The sequence below is a fragment of the Pogona vitticeps genome, chromosome 2 (genome assembly GCF_051106095.1).
Source record: "Pogona vitticeps strain Pit_001003342236 chromosome 2, PviZW2.1, whole genome shotgun sequence".
Classification (NCBI taxonomy): domain Eukaryota; kingdom Metazoa; phylum Chordata; class Lepidosauria; order Squamata; family Agamidae; genus Pogona; species Pogona vitticeps.
Genome location: NC_135784.1, coordinates 197,743,982 through 197,766,439, shown reverse-complemented (window position 1 = coordinate 197,766,439; position 22,458 = coordinate 197,743,982). Strand labels below are relative to the sequence as shown.

At 41.9% G+C, this 22,458-nt stretch overlaps 1 protein-coding gene across 3 annotated transcripts in view; it reads left to right on the top strand.

Annotated features, from left to right (window-relative positions):
• Positions 1-22,458, top strand: part of TMOD1 (tropomodulin 1) — a 55,314-nt gene that overhangs the window by 29,357 nt on the left and 3,499 nt on the right. For 2 of the 3 annotated variants that reach the window (XM_020791396.3, XM_072991906.2), the window contains exons 5-9: positions 5,001-5,090; positions 9,262-9,389; positions 10,328-10,435; positions 11,520-11,663; positions 13,310-13,454. In XM_020791396.3, the coding sequence (XP_020647055.1) occupies positions 5,001-5,090; positions 9,262-9,389; positions 10,328-10,435; positions 11,520-11,663; positions 13,310-13,454 (615 nt within the window). Of the gene's footprint in view, positions 1-5,000; positions 5,091-9,261; positions 9,390-10,327; positions 10,436-11,519; positions 11,664-13,309; positions 13,455-15,811; positions 15,871-22,458 lie in introns of all 3 variants that reach the window. The other variant, XM_078384809.1, reaches the window with a different exon arrangement.

Genomic DNA, 22,458 nt, shown 5'->3' with positions numbered 1-22,458 from the left:
TTGCTGCTGGGTCTTGCTGACCCAAATAATTTTGCTGCGTGTTTTCATTCTCTGTTTGCAAAAGCTCCCTGGAACTTGTGAGTTGTGGCTTCCATCATAAGCCAGGATATTGCTTGTTTGTTTGCTTATATACTTTCTTCATCAGCTGCAGACTGGTAATTTGGAACCCCCATTGCTCTCGAAGGAAGCAAGGTTTCAGTGTCCAGTGAACATGTGAACAGAGACCTAAGGTTCACATAATCAGCTTGGGATGCCTGTTCATCAGTAAATCTGCATACCTGTAAAAAATAGCAGTAGACCATTTGGGCAGGGAAATGGGTAGATTCCTTACCTCCAAGCATATACTATACCCCAGTTGTTCTGAAAGTGTGCTAGTGCTAGTTGTTCGGAAATATGTGCTAGTGCTAGTTGATGATTATTCTAGATATTCTTTTATTTGTTGAAATCAAAAACAGAAGTGTTTAATAGCTTTAAGAGAGCCCCATGGAGCCTTGTGCTTTATGTCTGCCTTATATACTGTTCTGTTGTTATCTTTCTACAGTAATCCACCAGGGATGGGAAATTTTGCTGTTTATTGGGGATGCATGTGATTTGATCCTTCATTTATTCCCAGTGCGGAGAGTTAAGTTCAAAGTTAAAGGGGGCCAAATAGTACTTAAAGCAGATGTACTGAAATAAATTGGATTTGTTAGTAAAGATGAAGTCCCATTGATTCACTGGGTCTACTCTAGGTGTGAATGACTTAAATTTAGAGACAGAAAAATTAACTGTCCTCAAAAAGGGGCCACTTGCTTCCATCTATGAGCCTGGACTCTAAACTTCCTTTCTTCCAATACAAAGACACCAAGAACAATGATATCTGCAGATACCTATTTTCTGTGCACCCCTTCACCTGTACAATGTTCATATTTAACGCAATCTGAAAACAAACCATTTAGGATGTGAGCAGTCACAAGTATGTGTGTGTTAGAGCCCATAACAAGAACAATGTACATATCCTTTCAGATGAGTAGGCTGTTCTGCTCTGTTTTCTGTGTTGGAACAATAGTGTAATGTGAGAACTGTTGGTTAAGGGAAGTTGTTTGGAAGAGGGTTTTTGGCATTCTTTGAAATTGGAGCCAAGGGTTCAGGCTACTTTGAATTAGTGAATTGCTTATTCATACAATGTCTGTGTTCCAGTCTAATGATACACATTTCCCACAGCCTTCATTTTCAAAATATATCTTCTAGAATGCTTATAGCTCTGTCAGATCTCCTTATTAAAAATACCATTATCTGTGAGCCTGGTAACACAGCCAAAAAACCTGGGATTTGACCTGTGTTAAAAACCATGCTGAGTTTCACATTTACACAATGAATTCCAAAGTGTATTTATTTTCCTCTGACTTGCTTTATTTTCTTAGGAAATGAGTTAAAATAAATGGCCACCAGAGGGCCATTTCTTTTAGCATTCTGTTCTCTTAATCGAATTTAGCCCATTGTGAACCTTGCAGCCAGTTTTAAAAGGGATTCCATGAATACCCAATTTAAGAACACAAGCTGAACCTCTGGAATCAATACATCAACAGAAGATACACATTTCAGTTCCTAAGTTGAAATGACTCAAAACCATATGACTTGAGTTGACTCAAATGAAAACACTATGTATCGTGGGTTTTGTTTTGTTTTTTTTGTTTTTTGAGAAATGTAGACAGGTCCTGAGAGACACGTTTCCCATCACTGAACCTCCCTTGAAATTGTTAGCCACAGGAGAGCATTGGGTGCATGCTAGGGTCCATGTGTTCTTCATAAGGACCAGTGGCAAGTTCTGACAGGACTGGCTGGCCTACCATACAGACTTATAATATGTTCTGCACAGCACAGAGTTCTCCTGGTGAACATGTTAAGGTCTGAAGAATCAAATTCATACAAGAAATCATGTTGGAGGCAGTTATGTTCGATGGCTGCTGACTTACACAATAAAATCACACTAATTGTGAGAACAATTTACTGGTAAAAAGTTTTTTTTTTAAAAGAAAAGGAATCTTAGTTCTTCTGTGGCTGAACATTTGATTGTGAGCTTTTCATGACTTCTAAAAACTGCTGAAGCACGATTGAAGCTAGTATTCATACTTGTATTCTGAGCAGAATGCCTTACACAGAGGTCATATTCCTTCTGATGAGTTTTAGAGATCAAAATGGTACTCTTTAAGTTCTTGGAAGTTGTTTTCATAAAATGAGACAGCACACGCTCATGCACACACACACACACACACACAGGTCTGTGTTGTGTCTGGGTGCATGTCTGTCTCTTAATTTTTCTCTTGCAACAAAACAAAACAGCTTCATAAAGTATAGTTGAAATCACTGGGCAACATTCTGTTGTGAAATACCACATGCATAAGGAAAGTTGTACAAGTCTTCTAGCTACTGTATCTGGCAGGTGCAGCTTAGGGCACAACTGTCTCTGTGACCTGCTTATGCCCGTGTATGTGACAACCAGCCGGAACAATAACGCCCACCAGTTATGCGATTTGGGGTTTATGTTGTGCAAACCCATTAGGATTCCAACCCCTCTCAGAAACTCAGTTCACTTAAAAACAGCTGCTGGGAGTTTAGCGATACCTGCCAGCTCTACAGTTTTATGATTCTATGATAAAGAGAGGTTTTAACTGTTTCCAATGGATTTTTCCAGGGAGAAGTATTCAGAAACACCTAATATAGGAACAGTACAGTCTCCTCTGCCGTTCTCTGCTCTACCATCCTTCGCCCAGCTCAGTCGGCTACGTATATAGTCGCTGAAGCATACCAGAGGGACAGTGAGCAGATGAACAGCAGCAAGGGCTCTGTTGCAGGACTTGTCCTCGTGGGACTATTGTACCAGCGTCAACAGGCACTGATTTACCCTTCTTGGAGTCTTACCAAGATGTTGCTGTAAAGTAGGTGTTGTTGCCAATTTCTTCCTGCGTAAGAGGACTGAGGCGACAGGGAGCCCGAGGCTGTGAGTCTGATCTTGTGATTCTAGTTTTGGGATTTGTCATAGGCCTCTCATACCTCTGAGTTCTTGAGATGGTGATAAGTGAGTCTGAAGGGGCAGCGTGTCTTAGTCAGCCCCAAATCAGGCATTGGAAACAAACAACACAATATTAAAAAAAACAAACCTAAATGACCGTCTTCTAATCTCTTATCTCCTAATAGATTATCTACTCTTTGTAGTTTACATTCCTGCAAACAGGTCCATTTTGGAGGAGTTCATATTGGTGGCAAATATTGTTGGTGGCAAAATATTTTTATCTCTGCCCTTAAGTAGTACACATTTTGGATTAAACAGTAAGGTCGCAGGCAAAGCTGGTCTTTAATTTGTGTAGATCGCCTGTATTTTCTATGAATAATGATTGCTATTATTAGTTTACTTGAACTTCACTGATCTGGATGGCCTGTAAGGAGCTTTCACAGATAGCTATTAATATGGGAAGACTATAGGCTCACAGTGTTTGCAGAACAATCTTGTGCATGCTTGCTTCAAACTGAATCTCAACAAGCTTACCCACTAGTGTGCATGTACTGGATTGTAGTCTTAGTCCATGTAAGGGAATGCCTCTTCTATGATAGTGCCTACTGCAACATTTGTGTGATTGCTCTAAAATGACCAGTTATTTCGGTAAAGACCAGATTACAGCCTTAGGAAAGATGCATTCTGAGCTGCTGTCAGGTTTACAATTGCACAGGAAGTTGCATTTTGTCAGAGCATTTGCTTCTAAGGATGGATGTAGCTTTGTTAGGCTTTAATATTCTTGTGTGCTGCTGCTGTATGCACTTCACAGAATGATTGTGCTAATGTGTGGATTAACTCGGAGGTCAAATAAGAAAGTCCAACTGTTTAACCAATTTTGTCAGGACTAGACATGGGCTATTCATACTTCTGGGGATACGAATACAACCTCCCCCAAAACTAGCTGGCCCAATCACCAGGTTCTGTACGGCACTGGGGTCCTCCGTTGTCATGCCAATCACGGCGGGAGCCTGGCCTGCTTTCCCTGCTTGTCCCCACAGCCAACCACTTTGGTGAAGAGGCAGGACCGGAAATCTCCCTGCTCAGCTGATCAGTGGTTGGCTGTGTGAGACAGCGGGGGAAAGCCGGCCGGGCTGTTGCTGTGATTGGCATGACAACAAAGGACCCCATTGCCACACGGAGCCCAGGGAGTGGGCCGGCCAGTTCTGGAGGAGAAAATTGGGTCCCCACAGCACCTGTAGTGCTGCGGGCCATATTCATATCCCCAGAAATAAGAATATGAATAGCCCATGTCTAGTCAGTACCTTGCAAATTCTGTGGATGGTTCACATCCCTAAGAGTAAATGAATGTACCACTTTTGCTTAACAATAATTCAATATGATACGCACACAAACCATTTGGTGAGCCAATACTTTGCAGTATGTTACCAAATGGTGAGGAGAAGTTGAATGTTTCCACTGTTGCTTCCTCCAAATTTCTGATCAACTGCAGTAAACTTCTGGTGAAGCTTTGGCTGATACACAGACATTTGGCTGACCAAGGAAAGAAACAATCCAGAAGGATAAACTATGCGTAATAGAAAAAATCAGGACAAGGCCACATGGCCCCCAAAACAATACAGATATCACTGTGATCGGTTGCTGCTTCTTAAATGGCTACACAACCCAAGTAATTATGAAGCAGAGGTGGGAAATGTCACTTTTGGGCAGTACCTTATATACTATACTTTGGAGTTCTAGCCCAAAAAGAAACTATAAAGAAACACAGAGTTACATCCTTTCAGTCATGTCAACTATGTTCAGCTTTGGTCAGTGCACTAGGCCTTCTGACACACTTCTCTGCCTCAGCCTCTATCCTTTTGAAATAGGAACAAAATAAAATAATTTATCAGTGCTACTTTGAGCTTTTTTCTAGGCTGCTGTGTGTCTTGGCCAGATTCTTGCTTTCCCAAGAAAGGAGAATTAGTTAAATTGTTTTACTTGTTTTATTTTCTTCTCTCTCATGTAGCTATTCTTGGCATGCACACCCTGATGAGTAACCAGCAATATTATGAAGCTCTTGGAAGCACAACTATAGTCAACAAAGAAGGACTGGACAGTAAGTAAGATTTATAGCTGCACAGATTCTGCAAAACTGTACCAATAATAACTGTACTCAGAGAATACTGTAGCAGTGTTAGTTAACGATGGGACAGAACGGACCTCTCTCGGCTGAGCGACTAGGCACGGGTGTCCTCTGCACCCCTGGACTCTTTGCTTTAGGGTGCGGTTACTCTGGTGAGTTGTATCAATTTCAGCTCCAGCGTTTTTGTAATGGATTTAGAGTCACGTGGTTTTTTTTTGTATTGCTGTGCATGTTCACTTTGAAAATTCTTACTCCAGTTTTAAATAGGGCCTTAAAATCGCTTTTGCAAACTACACATCTAATTTTAAAGCATTTCAATTTGGCATCACAGAGGCGCCAGATCATGCAGTTCCTAGAGTTGCAGACAGATCCTGGTGCCTTGTCCATTCTTGCAACTGTGTTGTCTTTGTCTTGTATTAAGATAACTGTGTAGCAGTTTTTAGTCTTCATTTGGACTGTTTGCATTTCTTTTTACATACTGCATCTTTTTTTTATTACTTTTAAAAAAAATAGATTTTAAGTGGCAAATCACGGAGGGTTTGACAGCACCAGTACAGAAAACGACTGGCAGTGCAGATTTCAGGGGGATACATCACTGAAGTGAAGCAGTACTAAAGTACAAATAAGGTGGGAAAATAAAAATTATATCAGATATCAGTTCTCCCGCCACCCATAATCCATTATATCTCAAAGGTTGCCTTGTTTCCTTTTTAAGGAGAAAGGTGGGGTATCAATCAATCAAAAAGGAACCATGGATGTTTAGGACTGCCGAACTTAAGGTTATATTGTATTAGCAATCAGTTAAGATATACAGTATATCAGATGTTATATCTCAGCCCAATAAATTAATCTGGTTAAATATAGAAAGGCAAGAACGAGATTTGAGCTTGGCGAATATCCTCTTCTTACAAGATAATAAAAATATAGTTTAAAAAAATAGAAAACCCTTTTCTTAATAATATGTCAATAATATGGAATAAATTTAGAACACTGTTTGTTCCCCCAGTATCTCCATTATGTCCAGTGACAGCTGGAAAAAATCCCCAGAGAATTTAAAAATATCAGCAGAAGTTCTTTTGATAAAGAGACAAGTTATTAGGTTAAAGGACTGGCTGGAAAAAATGGAGAATACAGAACAAATAAGTGTTAGGCAAAGAGAAAATATCTTGGTATAATGTTATTCAGCTAGAATAGTGGACAGAGAGCTAGATAAAAAGAAATGATAAATGAAAGGAAGTTATGAATTATGAAGGAATTATTCTAAAGAAGGAAAGTCTAGGAGAGGAGAAGGTATGGAAGTGGACAGTAAGCAAAATTTATAACTTATTAGTGGAAGCAGAAGAACAGGAGGATTCACTTAAAATGTTATGGGAATGGAATCTGGGAGAAGAAATAAACTGTAGTGCTTGGAAAAAATGTGGAATATTAGAATATTGAGTTCTATGCCAATGAGGATAAAAATAATTTTTGTTTGTTTTATGGCTCCCCCCCATTTCCAATGAGTCTTGGGGGTTTGGTTGCTTTTTGGAGTTTTTTCCCCATTTTTGATGGGTCTTGGGGGTTTTGGTTGCTTTTGGGTTTTTCCCCCATTTCCGATGGGTCTTGGGGAGTTTTTTGTTTTTTGGCTTTTTCCCCACCCATTTCCGATGGGTCTTGGGGGGTTTGGTTGCTTTGGGGGTTTTTCCCCCATTTCCGATGGGTCCTGCATGCTTCCCTTGTTTTTTCCTTTGTTTTCTTTGCATTTTCAACTTGCCCCTTTTGTTCTCTGTGCATTTCCGACCTGCCCCCCTTTTTTTCTGTGCATTTCCAATGGGTCCTGCACGCTTGATTGCTTTTCTTCCCCCCCTTCAGCCGGAAGGGATTAATCGCGTTTCCAAAGAGTCTTGCAGTGATTTTTTTTTTTTTTTTTTTTTTGGTGTGTGTGATTTTTTCCCCTTCCCCCGGAACGGATTAATTGCATTTCAGTGCATTCTTATGGGAAATGATGCTTTGACTTACGACCATTTCGAGTTACGTCCATCTTGTGGCACAGATTATTGTCATAAGTCGAGGCACTACTGTACAGCATATGTATAAATTTTGGCTATTGGCTTTTGAAGAAATAAATGAAGTAAGCAATTTAAATGTAACTGTATGTCCTAAAATAGTGCTTTTATTAGTACTCAAAAAGGAGAAAGATAGGTGGATGATGAGAGAACTGGTTTCTAATCTGTTAACAGTGACAGTATTATTGTTAGGAACTCGAAATCAACTCACAATATATTGTTAAGTGATTGGTATAGAGAAGTCTGGGACATAGCACTTAATGACAAGCTTACATGTAAAATAGAAGTTAAGAATGGGATAACTACTAAAGAAGTGTTTGAAGATATATGGGGAGAATTTTTTGATTTTGTATTGATAGAGGGGAAGTGACAAAGCTTAACACACGAGTCTGTAGGATTTTGGAAGGACAAGGCCTCTCCCAGAAGAATAAGTGGTTTTAAGCAGTTACTCCCTAATATTTCCAGTGGTGAGGCATGCTGTGTAACGTAGTTTGGTTTTATTTCCTTTTAGTTTTGTTTACTATGTGTTTTAATCTTTATTAGTTGTTGTAGTTATTAAAGTTTAAAATGAAAAATCGAAAAGAAAAACATACACCAATAGTTGCAGTAGCACTGGTGGTTGTTGAGTTGGGTGTACCCTCATGAAGTGAGTTCACACCTGCTTTGCAGGAGGTGCTGAAAATCTGGTATATTTGGCATGAAATGCCAAGAGAGCTCAGTAGTTAATGCTCCATATTTAGATATGGTTATGGTAAAGTACGGTAAGTTCCTCTCTAGGTGACCAGAGAAACATTGGACCTGCTGACAGAGATGGATTCTAGACAGCAGATTTAACAAGTAAATATTTAAATAATGTCTTTCAACAAAGTTTTGGTTTTATTTTTATTTTTCATTATTTATTCGCTTCATTTTTTAAAATGACATTTTAGGATCCACTGCCCTCACAAGTGTTAATATTCAAAAATTGATTTTATGAGGTGCAGAGGTGTTGCCCTGAAACCGAAAAGTTCTTTTAAAAGGTGCCTCAGAGAGGTCCATTAAAAGTGAAAGCACCATTGGAAAGTGCTCTGTGAAGATAGCTTATATTGTAAAACCAAAACACAACAAAACGTTTTGGTACACAAAGTAACTGATAAGATAACAACAATAGTAGCTCATTCAGTTTCGTGCCAGTTTTCATGATGAAAAAAGTAAACAATAGAACGATTTACATTATGTGAAAAATGGAGATGCAGTTTGAATGACCGCTTGAGTTGTGTTGACCTATAATTTCAATTAACAAAGAAATACGACAATATAGATATGGAAACCTGTGCTAAATAGAGATGGGGGTATTTGTATATGAATACCCTGCACAGGTGGCGATGAGGGTCCATCCTCCACTCACAATTCCACCGCTGCCGCCAGTTCTGGGATCGTTCCTATCACTCCGGATCCTGCAATCTGTGAGGCACTCTTTGACCTGGCAGGAAGGCTCATCGTCCCACCTCCTCCCAGCAATGGTGAGCCGATCGAGATCTCCGGAGTGACAGGAAAGATCCCGGAGGTCGCAACAGCGGCAGAATTGTGAGTGGACCATCTAGCCCCACGGGGCTGGACCCTCGTTGTCGCCACCTGTGCAAAGGTATTTGTATAGTGCTAAACAAATTTGAATAACAGTATATTGTAAAATAAAAGTGTTTACAAAATAGTGCAAAAGGAGAAAAGGATGAGGGTCATTTTAAGCAGTTTGTTAAACAATAAGTGGAGAAAATAAAGGTATCATTTTATAAGGCTTTAGCCTCATGAAGTTTTGAAGAGAGCATGAAATCGTATAACAGGGGTCCCCAACCAGTCCGTGGGCTTGCTGGAACTGGGCCACGGAGACGGACCTCCCCCCCCCCCACGATGGGCATGTTGCAGTTATGGAGGGGCATGTTGCGCTCGCGGGTGGATGTGTCACTCTCGCAAAACATCATGTAAGCTGATCACAAGAAGCAACCAAAGGGTCTGACTACTTACTGATTGCACTACCAGGGCAACTGGTTAGAGGAAGAGGAACTGTCATAATTAATGTTTTTGAGACCCTGTGAAACAACCCTACTACCTTCTTCGCACAGGTATAATTAAGCCCACTCAGTATAAACCAGTTCCTGATGACCCAAACTTGACTGATGTGGAAGAAACCTTGGAACGAGTGAAAAACAATGATCCGGACCTTGAGGAAGTCAATCTCAATAATATTAAGGTATGGATTCCTTTCTAGCTAACCTTTCACTCAGTAACAAGAGGGAAAGACTTGGGGTAAATTCTTCCAGGTTATCCTTTAATGTAGCCCAACTGGGGATTTGAGCCTAGTCGACACATACAATAGTACTGGTGGGTGAATGGTCTTCTCTGCTACAGCTTGCTGGTGGTGGAGCACAGATGTGAATGCAATTCCCTGTAGATAAAAGGGAACTGCATTTCTATCTGTCTTCCATCACCTCCAAACTGTAGCAGTGAAGACCATTCTCCCACCAGCACTATTGCATGTGGCTCAAACACCCTGCTTTCTTACTTTCCCTGGAGATATCACAGTATGTATTTTTTAGAAGAATGCCAATGACTTACTTTTTTGCTTTAATTTCCAAAAATGTATTTGATTAAATATCCCACCTTCGAAACTTGAATATTTAAGGGACAGGGACTTGCTTCTATTATCAGATGCTGTGTATGTCAATTATGATTATCACTAATAAGTTGTGTTTAAAATAATTAGTGAAGGATTACTAAAGCCTTTGAGAACACATTGATTACTAAGCAAATTTTCTTGAAAGCTAATTCCATCAAAATCAACAAGACATTTCAGAGAAAAGGTATGTGGAATGGGAGAATCTAGTGTAAAAATGCATGATTGTTTCACTTCCAAAAATGAAATGTGGGACAAGTATTACCTCCCCTGCTTCACCCATTCTATTTTGGTGCAGCCCAGCTGAATTTAAACTTTTATTTTCAAAGGCTAACTGTGGGGTGAGTGGTGGGGTGGGACAGCCTCAATAGCAAAGAATTAATAATTGGAGGAAGGGTTAGAGAATTTCAGGAGAAATAACCAAGGTGAAAACTCTTGTTTGCTTTGGACTGTAAAAGTTGTGTCCCAACAAAAGCAGCAAGTGTAGCCGTTGTCTTCGTGTTTCTGTTTTGAAGGACATTCCCATACCAACGTTAAAAGCCTATGCTGAAGCTCTGAAGAACAACAGCTACGTTAAAAAGTTCAGCATAGTAGGAACAAGGAGTAATGACCCCGTTGCTTATGTAAGTGTTGACACGGCTTGCCCGGGGTAATCTGCTCAGGGAAGCTTTTAATGGATGTGTTTTCTTTAAAGATGACCTGCTATAATGAAGAAGTGTCCAGCCACAAGTCGTACATGAAGGATTTTCTTTCATGGCTGGGAAGATGGTTTGGACACCTATTCTAAGTATATTTAATCCTGGACATTAAATCCTTTTGAAATAGGTGTGACTTGTTTCTTAGTAACCATTTCTGGGCTTTTTATATAAACTTTGGCATGTTGGCGATCAAAAGAGAGAAAGAGAATGGATGGTGATGGTGGACGAAGCACAGCAGTGTTTACTGGACAAAATGATTGTGGTTGAAATGAAAATATATTGATGGCCCATATTGGAAGAATTGGTGTTCCTATACTTAGTGTGCTAGATATGGGTCTACTGGTGGGTTTACTGTGATGACAGTCCCCTCCCTCTCTCTCTTGCACACAAATTGTTTTTTTTAAAAAAACAATCCACAAAATACTTTGAACTGATCAGGCTGGAAGATTTGGGTGTTCTTCTGTATATAGATTAGTCAAAGAGCTGCCTAGAAAAAGTCCCATTTGGGGCAGTTTATACTTGTAGGGTCAGTGTGGCTTCTTCTGTAGTCACACCTGTTAGACTGGCTTCAGGCCCCTAAGGTAGGTGTCTGAATCATTATCCAAGGCTGAGGATGTGATGTAGCCATCTTTTAAACTGATTTCTGATCACTGTTTGAAAGTGTAGTGTAGGACTACTACCTGTTAAAGCTAAATTGAACTGTCATGGGCAGTATATCCCTTTTACCAAACACTTGGGAGAGCATAGCTCATGAGTTTCCCAGCTATCTGTAAGTAGAAAGAAAATGCAGGATTAGATTGGTATGATACAGAGAGCGACACAATTCTTATATAGTCATGGCAGCAAAATAAACATCCAGTTGTTTATTTTGCAAACGGCCTTCGTGAAAACATCCACTTATTGATGATACAATGATTACTGCTTTTGTTAATAATAATTAGCAGTACTGTAGTTACAATCTACATCCGTAATACTATTCTCTACATTCATCTTTCTCTTATAATGGAAGGCACTGGCAGAAATGTTAAAAGTCAACGGTGTACTGAAGAGTTTAAATATAGAATCAAATTTCATTTCCGGATCAGGAATCCTAGCTCTGGTGGATGCGCTACAGTATAACACATCGCTGATTGAGTTGAGAATTGACAACCAGGTAACTGAAAAATCTGTTTCACTTCTCTCAATGCAAAATACATAAAATGAAAATGAAATAAAATGTTGGTTCCTGCTTCATATTCAGAAGAGCTTAGCAAGAAATCTTGCACAGGAATAATGCTTGAAAGGTGGTGTGTTGCATGCTGCTCCTTACATTAAGGGTGACGCAGATTGTTCAGGTGGAGGCAATTGAAAAGGGGAACTCGCAGCGTGCAACTGAGACACAGGATAAATCCCCCTACAGGGGGCATGGAAGGAGCTTGCCTGAGGAACAGGAGGATGGTGTACAGACTCAGGCATCCTGTGGGCAATGGTAGCACCCTGTCAGCTGAGCCTTCTACAGTACTTTGGAAACATCATTGGATTGCTTCTGACATAACAGAGAAGCAGCCCAGCTTTCTACCAGTTTGACAACTGAAATGATGTTACAGGCATGGGTCAGCCAATCAAAGGCTAACCCAACTTCTTTTTTCCCTCTGAGTTCAGTGCTTCATGAAAGCTATTTTTAAAGTATTATTCTTATGAAGTGCAAGCATGACTGTTCATTCACTTAACCATTGATTCATTCATTTCTTGGATTCTTGGCAAAGTTGGGATAGGGAAGTTTCTTGATGACATTACAAGGAGAAGTCAGTGTCTTGCACGCCTGATTTCTGCTTCAAACTTGTACATTCTTTGAATTTTCCCCCATTTGGAAGGAATAGATGTGGCCAGACTGAACAGTGTATGCCACTTTCACTGCTGCAAAAATAAATGTGTGCCTTCACCTTACTCATCCCTGGTTTTGAGGGTTGAATTGCTTACCTCTTTATTTGTTGCAGGCTTTTGAATGTTTATTAAATCCCTCTGTCTGTGAAGTAAAAGTGCATGAACTCACAGAGCAGAATTAGCTTCAAGTTCCCCAGAGTAGTCCACCCCTTTTTTACATTAACTGGCACTTACAGTCTCAACTCTGAGTCATTGTTAGGAGAATAAAAACATTTCATTTGCTTACAATGAACAGATAACACAAGCTAACAATATGGCTGACTGTTTTGAGCAACAGACCTCAACAGACTCCCTGCTTCCAAAGACTGACTGAGAAGGAAAAAGAGATACAGAACAGAGAGGTGTGGCTCCTTTTGAACTCAGAGGCAGGAAGGAACAATTGCTTACTGCTAGGCAGTCACCCCAGCCTAGAATGATCTTTCCCAACCACACCTACTAGAGGCAGTACGTGAGGTTGCAGTAACTCCTAATGTTATTTACCCCCACCTGGTTAACACATCATATGATCGCAGTGTAATTGTGTGAAGCAACATCCTTGAGTTGTCAGAGCCACTGTTACCTTCTTTAGGTTGCCATTTAAAAATCCGAACATTATATATCTATGTATATGTCTATGTCTACATCTATGTCTCTATGATACTGGAGGATGACAAGACCTACAGGACTTGTCCTACTATATATGAATGAAGAAGTGGGATTAGCCATGGCTCTTTGCCAAGTGTGACTCAGCAGTAAATTGAGTTTTTGTTGTTAAATATGTGGGAAAACTCAGATGTGTTTAAAGTCAGGAGCAAGTGAATGGAGAAACTAAACCTGAAATGACTGAAAGGCTCTCTGTGCTTTTTCTCTTCCCCCCCCCCACGCTGAAAAAAAAAGAGCCAACCCCTTGGCAACAAGGTGGAAATGGAGATTGCAAATATGTTAGAAAAAAATACATCTCTCTTGAAATTTGGGTATCACTTCACTCAGCAAGGCCCCAGGCTTCGTGCATCAAATGCCATGATGAACAACAATGACCTTGGTGAGTTATCTCTTCCATTTCATTGTGCCACTCTTATGTTTTATTTTCTTTTGTATACAGAAGCAGGGATTCCCAAAGAGGGCATTCATAACCTGCTAGAGCAAATGAGATTCTTTGTATATTATCTTTCTGGCAGACAGAAGTTGTTGCTTAGTTTGGTTACTTCTCCCCCCCCCCTTTGTTTTTTTTTTAAGTTTTCTTTTGGTTTTATTTTGCAAAGTTTTTTAATGAGGTTTTCTGTTTTTGTTTGTTTGGGAATATGAATTCTCTGAGTTTATCAAAAGGATCAAAAAGTTAAAGAAGGGATACAGACATGTGAAAAAAGGCAGCAGAGCAGATAAATAAGAGGCATGAGGGAACAAGAGAGAAATACTGTAAAAAGGACATATTTTCCCTTCCTAGGCAAATACCAAAAATACACTTGATGTGATTTTTATGGCAGAAATCAACTGTTCTGGCAACTGTGGAAATATCTGTTTCCTTGTTTTGTTTCTACACTACATTTCTCTTGGTGAGGGGAAACAAAGGCAGGTCACGATGATTAAATCAACTTAGGGTGAAAACACAATAAATTACAAGTTAAAAATCAATTAAACATATAAAAATAATTTTAAAAGTGGTCTAAGCATTTCCAAAGACATTTAAAAATAATACATGCCCACCATCCACAAGGGACTCAGTCTGGCCCGGTTTAGTTATTAAAAGCCTGCCTAAAGAGCAGGTCCTTAATTGTTGCCAAAAGGATAAAAAGGAGAGGGCGAACCTAATCTCTCATAGGAGAACATTCCACAACCTGGGAGCAGCCACAGAGAAGGCTCTCTCTCATGTCCCTGTCAAACTGTGATGGCAATGGGACGAAGAGATGACTCCTGTGAAGATCTTAAGAGCTGGGAATGCTCATAGGCGGGGGTATGGTCCTTCAGACAACCTGAACCCAAACCCTATAGTGCAGTAGAGGTCCTAACCACCATCTTGAATTGGCCCAGAAATGGACTGGTAACCAATCTGTTGTGGCAGAAGAGCAGTCCCATGTAGAGAATGTTGCAGTAATCCAAGTGGAATACAACTAAGGCATGTGTCACTGTAGATATCAGACATCCCAAGAAATGGATGTAGCCGGCTTTAACTGTGCAAAAGCATTCCTGGCCCTCATGAAAACCTGAGCATCCAGGCTCAGAACAGAGTTGCAGAAATATACCCAAGCTGTGGACCTGAGTCTTCAGGGGGAGTGTAACCCTGTCAAGCACTGATTGCATCCCTATTCTCCGATTTGCCTTCCGTTTGACTAGGAGCACCCCTGTCTTATCTGGATTAAGTTTCAGTTTGTTGCCTTCAACCAGCTCAGCAGATGTTCAGGGACTCTATTCTGCAAGAGGAAATTCTGGAAAAAATTGTTCCTGAAATGTACTATACGTGTAAAGATATTGAACATTTACCATCCTGTTGGGCATCTTTTCCCCTATGTGCGACTGCATAAGTGCCTGGGGGTTAAGGCTGTTTTTTCATGTTGGCAAAATATACAGAAGGAAACATTAAATGCTTTGGATACCACCTTTTCCATAGTCAGAGCTCTGAAGCAGGCATCTTTCTCTGCCAGATGAAATCTCTTGTGTACTCCAATGCTGTGTTTGCAGCATCAAGTCCTCTCTGCCCATCTCTTTTCCTAGCAAAAAAAAAAAAAAAAAAAAAAAAGCGAATTCCTGATCCTGAAAGCCTCCAGGAGCAGCAATTCAGCATTTAAATAGGACTCTGGCCTCATCTTGCCTGGTTAACACATTATCAATTTTTTCAAAAAAACTAAACCTTGCTTTCTAGCCACTTCGGGGTTGTTGTTCTTGTGGGGTGGGGAGGATATTTCTGCAGTCTGTGAGTCACTCGGAAGATTGTAGTGGGAGAAATTTTGTCTCCCCACCTGCTGAAGTTGCTCACCTCTGCTTTAGAGGAAGAAGCTGAGGATTGAGCTTGAGGTCATCTGCCCCCAAAGCATAAGCACTACATATGCAAGGCATATCATGACTTTGCTGTCCCCCATGTGTGGACGGTGAGCAGTCTTGTAGTTTAAGGAACCTCAGCAGTTGTTTGTGGATGATCTAGGACGCAAAAAAAAACAAAAAACCATGCTCTGCGGTGTGTCTCTTACAAGAGCGGCATCTTTTTCCACTTGAGGCAATTGAAGTCTCTGTCATTGTTTAGTTGAGCTGGCATGGTGCTAGCCAGGGACGTTCTGCCTATACAGAAAGGAAACTGCCAGCAAGTATAAAAGTGTACAGTCCAGCTTAGAGGAGGAGAAAGCCTAGTTTTATCTCCTTGATTGCAAGAGCTGTGTGGAAGATATCTGACTCGGTTCTTATTTGCAGCTCGTTTACGTCGATGTGATGGCCTCTGACATATAACACATCAGCCCTGGAACTGGAAGGTGTATAAGTATAGCTTCCCCTCTTCCACTTGGCAATCCTCCCTCCCGCCTCCCCCCCCCACCTTTCTGGGCTTCCACAGGCTATTGCCTTTCTCCTGTTCCACTTGGTTTTGACTGTCTCTCTCTCTCTCTCGGCTTCTGTCCGTGGCTTCACCACAGATGTTTTCTATTCTTTAGAAAAATAATTTCGGTTCCCACGTTGGAAGAAAAAAAATCTCTTGGCTTTATTTTAGCTTGACTGTCAACTACACATTTATCTTTTTCTTGCTCTTTTCCTCCTGTCCGCTTATTTATTTGACTGACTGAAAACTAATTCTTTTGCAAGATGAACGGAAAAGCATATCAGGTAAAGATAGTCCATGGTTTCAGATAAGGAGAAGGTGTAATTGTAGAGGGATTCACTCGAGGGACGCAAGAGATGTAAGAACTGCCCCAGTGTAGTGCTTGGACTAAGGGGGCGGTATACAAATCGAGTAAGTAAGTGATACTCGTGTCCTTTTTTGTAAAGAAGAAACAAATGTTGAAATGTAAATAATATTCAGTTCTGGAATTGTGGACCTGTCCTGGTCAAGAAGCTCTGTGACATTCTGATAGGGCAGAGCTGGTCATGTGATAATCCCTAAGCCCTTCCCCCAGAAACTTCAACATCAAGCTTGCTCACCAGGCTGAACAACAAGAAGACTCTGCCATGTTCTTCTCATGCAACTGCTGTTACCGATGTCTTCGTTTTGCCTTTCACCCACATGCCAGTAGCTTGTTCTGCTACACACATGCAGCTGCTCATTTTGATCAAAGAATTCAGCACCAAAACTGGTGTCTGTATTTTGGGGACAGCACTTCTTCTTCATGGCCTCTGTGAATCACACCCTATGAATCACATCCTGGGTGATCTGCGCCTGCGCGGAGCCTCATCAGAAAGTTCTAGAGCTTCTGTGGTAGCAAAAAACACATTAGAATAAGGCCCCTCCCCCCTCATATAAGTACCTTGGTGCCAAGGCTCCCCTTTCAGTTTCTTTCAACCGCCGCGTTGACAGCCTCATAGTTCTGCTTCTGTGAGAAAAGAGAAAGTTTATTCTCAATTCCTTCCTTTTATCAATCTTTTTTCCTTTAAACTTTTAGATCAAATTCATTATCATCAGAGATTTTTTTCTTTTCTACTTTGCTCAGCCTCCGGCCGCAGCACCCCCTCCCAATCATTGTTTTTTCCCCACCTCTAATTATTTTCTCCTGTTAATGCCCCCCCCCCGGGCCCATTTAAACACTTCGTGGTCCGTGATAACAAAATACCACTCTCTGATGGCCACGCCAAGTGTCTGTTTTGCTTGGGAGAGGCACACCAAACGTCGTCCTGCCAGCATTGTAAGAACTTCAAGCGCGGAGTCCTTCATTCTCACTTATCCAGATAAAAACTCCATCTTTCGTAACAATCCCTTCAACCAATCAAAATGGCCCAACCTCCTTGTAAGGCCACCTCACAAACCAAAGCAACGGAGAAGGCTCTTTCTGAAGCCTCGAAACAATGCCCATCGACCACACCATCCCACTCTGTCCACTTCATCTAAAACTTCAAAAACCCATAAATCAAAGTGCTCGATACTGAAATCCTCAATATCGAAGCCCTCCACTAAACATCAAATGTCCACCGAAGCCTCTTCGGTTCCGGAGCCTTCTCCGACTAAAAGACCTAAACAGCATAAATCTAAAGCTGCAGTTATTTCTCAGCAGCCTCAACAAACTGCCAAATCAATCTCTATTGGTTCGGCTTCTGACAGTGACGGAATCCCCTATCATCAACCCTGCTCCCAATCACTGGAATAGGATGACAGAGTTGATCGATTAACATCATCTCCTCTCAGTCCTCAACACTCTGTTCTTTCAAGCAACCTTTCCATAGTTGACAAGGTCGACTCCGAACAACAACTAGAGACCATACCTTATTCAGTAACATCTGATCGTCCACCATGACCTCCTCAGAGACATCGTCCCCAACAGTCCCTGGAGCTGTCTGTTTCATCACACATGGCTCAGACCCGCATTCAGCACTCTCACCGGGTTGCCATTTGCCCCGACCAGTGCTCGACCGGATAAACTGCAACCACCAATCAACCAGTTGCTCTATCCAGCTTGGCCATACCTTCTCATGGCAGGCCTCGATCTCGACAGCCATCAGTGTCGAAATGGCCATATCATTGTGACCCACATCAACTCCAACCTGCTCCCTACCTGGCACCTAAAAGACCCAGGACGGTCCAGCAATTTTCTTCTACATATGAGGCTTTTTCAGCTCTAGCCTCCCGATATTTTCCCGCTAATCTAGACGAGGAAAATCATCCCTCTCACTCAGCATCTCCAGTGTCTATACTCCACTGCTTTACCAGCTCGTCAACAACCTCTGTTTTGACATCACTGAGACACAGCCTCTGATATCGGTGATCTCTGGTATCCATCCTGGTCCATGGACACTCGTTCTGTCCCTCTATCAACTCACTATTTCCATTGCCCAATAGAACCAAGTCATCGAACTTGCCATCACTATGACCATGAGTTCGACACTGACGTTCAACCATATCAAACAGTGTCCATGGACACTCGGATAACATCTCTCTGTATCAAAAATCCTCGACTCCAACAAATGCCCATGGACATGCCACCTCCATCGACATCAAGCCACAAACGTCAATACTATGACATTCAACCTATTGACACTGAAGTCAATCAACAATCCATTGACTCCCGACGCAATCCCGATTATTCCGATCATGGATCCAGATCTCAGACGCCGTCAGTATTACTTACCTCACCGGAATCCAACCTTGTTGATGCTGACCCACCATAACCAGCAGAAGACTTCCAAACTTACGCCCAACTTATGATCCATATGGCGAAGTCTCTCAACCTCCAAATCCACCATCTTTTGACAGAACCGGCCGATCATCTATACGACCCAATCTCTAAAGATACAACTACTCCAGTACACATCTAAATGCTTCCATCTTTACTCAGCACCCACCACTCAACGATCCTGGACAAAACCAGCCTCTTCCCATACCATGTCTAAACGAATTGATAACCTCTACAGAGTCCATGATCCTGGAGCTCTATTTCTTCGAAAACAACCAGCTCCAAACTCTATTTTTCTCGAAGCCTCACAATCCAGATCTTGACATCGACAAACCCTCATACCAATAAATAAAGACAGTAGAAGGATTGACTCAATGGGAAGATGGCTTTATTCATCAGCAGCATTCACCATGCGTGTCAATAACTACCAGGAAGCCATGGGTGCATATCAGCGTTTCCTTTGAGACAATATGTCAACCTTTGTTGATTCTTTACCAGAAGATAAAAAAGTACTCGCCCAAACCTTTCAACAAGGAGGTCTTTCCGTTGCCAAACAACAGATGCTTTCTGCTAGGCACATGGTAGATGCCACAGCAAAGTCAATGGCCACTTCTGTAGCCTTACGGCCTTTCTCTTGACTAAGGACAGCTGGCCTGGCTGAGGATGCCTGCGCACATATCGAAGACCTTCCATTCAACAGGTCAGGCTTCTTTAATGCTGAAACAGATGATATTTTGGAAAACATGATAAAGAAAAGATCAGCAGCTAGACATTGGGGAGTTTATCCATCTTACCAACAATGCCTCCAACAAAATCAATGAAGACGACCATACATCTCATATCAAAAATTCCAACGTGATCCTCCAAAACAGCTTATACACCCTATTTCAGAAACCAAAAAAATAAACCCCACCAACAACCCATTACTAGGTGCAATGCACGCAAGCCCAAACATCATGTTTGACACTCCCACGCCACTCCACCCATCCTGTCCTCTGGACACACCTACCTGTCTGGGAATCCATCACTGCAGATGCCTAGGTACTGCCCATCATCTGCAACAACTACCGCATCCATTTCTTCCAACATCCTCTGGCAACACACGTCATCACTCTACCATCTCCAACCCTACAAGAGGAAATAAGAAATTTACTCCTCAAAGACTCCATACAACCCATCTCACAACATAACAAAGGGGATTTTTCTCATTATTTCACCGTAACCAAAAAGGACGGAGGTCTTCAGCCTATCTTGTACCTATGAGAGATAAACAAATACATCATTACCACAAAATTTCGTATGGTTACCCTTGAATCAGGTCTCCCTTTACTCCGCGAAAATGACTGGTTCACTGGCATAGATCTCAAAGACACGTACTTACATATTTCCATACATCTTTCACACAGAAAATTCCTTCAATTTCAGCTAGGATCACAAGCCTACCAATTCAAAAGGCTTCCTTTCAGCCTTGCTACAGCTCCAAAGGTATTCACCAAGTACATGGCACCAGTAGCTACTTACCTCAGGTTGCAAAAAATTCTCATATTTCCATATATCGATGATTGGCTCGTTGTAACTCATTCCTGTTGCAAGGCCCAACGGGACACTCACTTCACCCTTACCCTCCTTCGTGATCTCGGTCTCACCGTCAACAAACAAAAATCAAATTTGAAACCCACAAAGATTATTCATTATATAGTCGCATGCATAGATTCCACACAAGCTCGTTCCTTTCTTCCCCCAGACAGGAGAGAAAATCTCATCACATTACTTCCAAGTGTTCACCCCTCATGCTATGGTGCCTGCCTTGACTGTGCAATGTGTACTAGGCACCATGGCCTCTATGGTTTCAGTAGCGCAGCACGTACGTCTCAAGATGAGATCTCTTCAGTTGTGGTTTCTCGCCTTCTTCAACCCCCTCACAGACCCTCCTCACAGTCTTTTAAGGGTCACCCCAGAACTTGCCTCCCAACTTCAGTGGTGGCATTTTTCCTCCCAACCTATCAGTCAGGCGGCCGTTTCGACAACCACAACACAAATACAGGTCACCACCAACACCAGCCTCACAGGCTGGGGAGCTCACTGTAAATCTCTCAAAATCCATGCTGAGTGGTCTTGCAGAGAGAAATTGCTTCACACCAATGAATTAGAGCTGTTGGTGGTTACAAAATCTTGCAAAGCTTTCAGAAATCTCGCTGGCAAGATGGTACAAATTGGCACCAACAACACCACGGCGATGTACTATATTCAGAAACAAGGAATCTCCTCTATTTAGCAGTCAACCTCTGGGAGTGGTGCCTAGCAAATCATATCTGCCTCACGGCTTTACACATTGCCGGCGACAACAATGACTTGGCCAATCTACTCAGCCACACTAACTCTCAAGCTCACGAAGGGAGTTAGACCAGTTTTTCTTTGCCTATGCGAACAATGGGGCAAACCAACTCTCGACCTGTTCACCTCCCGTATGAATTGCAAGTGCAAACAATACTGCTCCCGAGCCGACATTGGAAAACACTCCCAACGAGATGCATTTGTCAGCTGATGGCCCAAGACCCTCACTTACCTTTTTCCGCCGTTCCTGCTTCTCCACAAGGTCATGGTTCACCTACAACAAGACAAACCTGATGCCATCATTATTGTCCCTTGGTGGCCAAGACAACCCTAGTTTCCAAACCTTCACAATCTCTCATCAGACATTCACCACCTCCCTCGCCTACCCTACCTCCACCCGGCCCTACCTGGATTCCGCCTTGTTAATGAACGTCCTCCATCAATCAAAGAAGCCCTCCACTAGAAAGACCTGCCTGTATAAATGGAACAGATTCAAATCTTTCACTGAAGCTTCTTCATTGCCTTCTATCAACCCATCACTTGCTACTGTTCTACGTTTTTTGCTTCATCTCAAGTCTAGCAGCCTTTCCCTCTCTTCCTTGAGAGTTTATCTCTCCGCCATAGTTTCTTATTAGCCCACTGACTCTCTGGCAGCTGATTTCTTCAAGCATCCAACACTGAAACGTTTTCTTAAAGGTCTATCTCATATCTACCCAGATACCCACCCGCCTTCCCTGCAGTGGTCACTAACACTAGTACTGCAACAACTTACTAAAGCTCAATTCGAGCCTTTAGCTTCAACTGATTTACGGCTACTTACCTTTAAAACTGTTTTCCTCGTCGCCATCACCTCAGCTCGACGAGCTAGTGATTTAGGGGCCTTACGTCACAACTATCCTTATTTACAGTAGTATTTTCCAGACAAAGTCAAACTATCCATGGATATTTCTTTCCTCCCCAAAGTCGTATCTCAATTCCATCTCTCTCAGCCGTTTATCCTTCCTTCCTTCTTCCAGTCAACATCCACAACTCAAGAAAGAATCCTCCATACTTTAGATGTTAGGCGAGCCCTTGCCTTTTACGTCCAGTGCACCCAACCTTTCAGGCGTTCACCTCGACTTTTCATAAGTCACCAACCACCTACTAAAGGTCTCCAGGTGACGTCTCAAACTATATCTATATGGGCCACTCCAACCATTCACCTCACGTATCAGCTGACACACAAACCAGTCCTGAAGGTGATTTGCCCTCACTCCACCACAGCAGTGGCGATCTCTATGGCATCCCTATGCGGCATACCTCTTCCAGACGTCTGCTCCTCTGCCACCTGGGCACAGCTGTCCACCTTCATCCAGCATTATAGACTTGATCTCCGGCAAAAGTCTAATGCGGCCTTTGGACATGCTGTTCTAG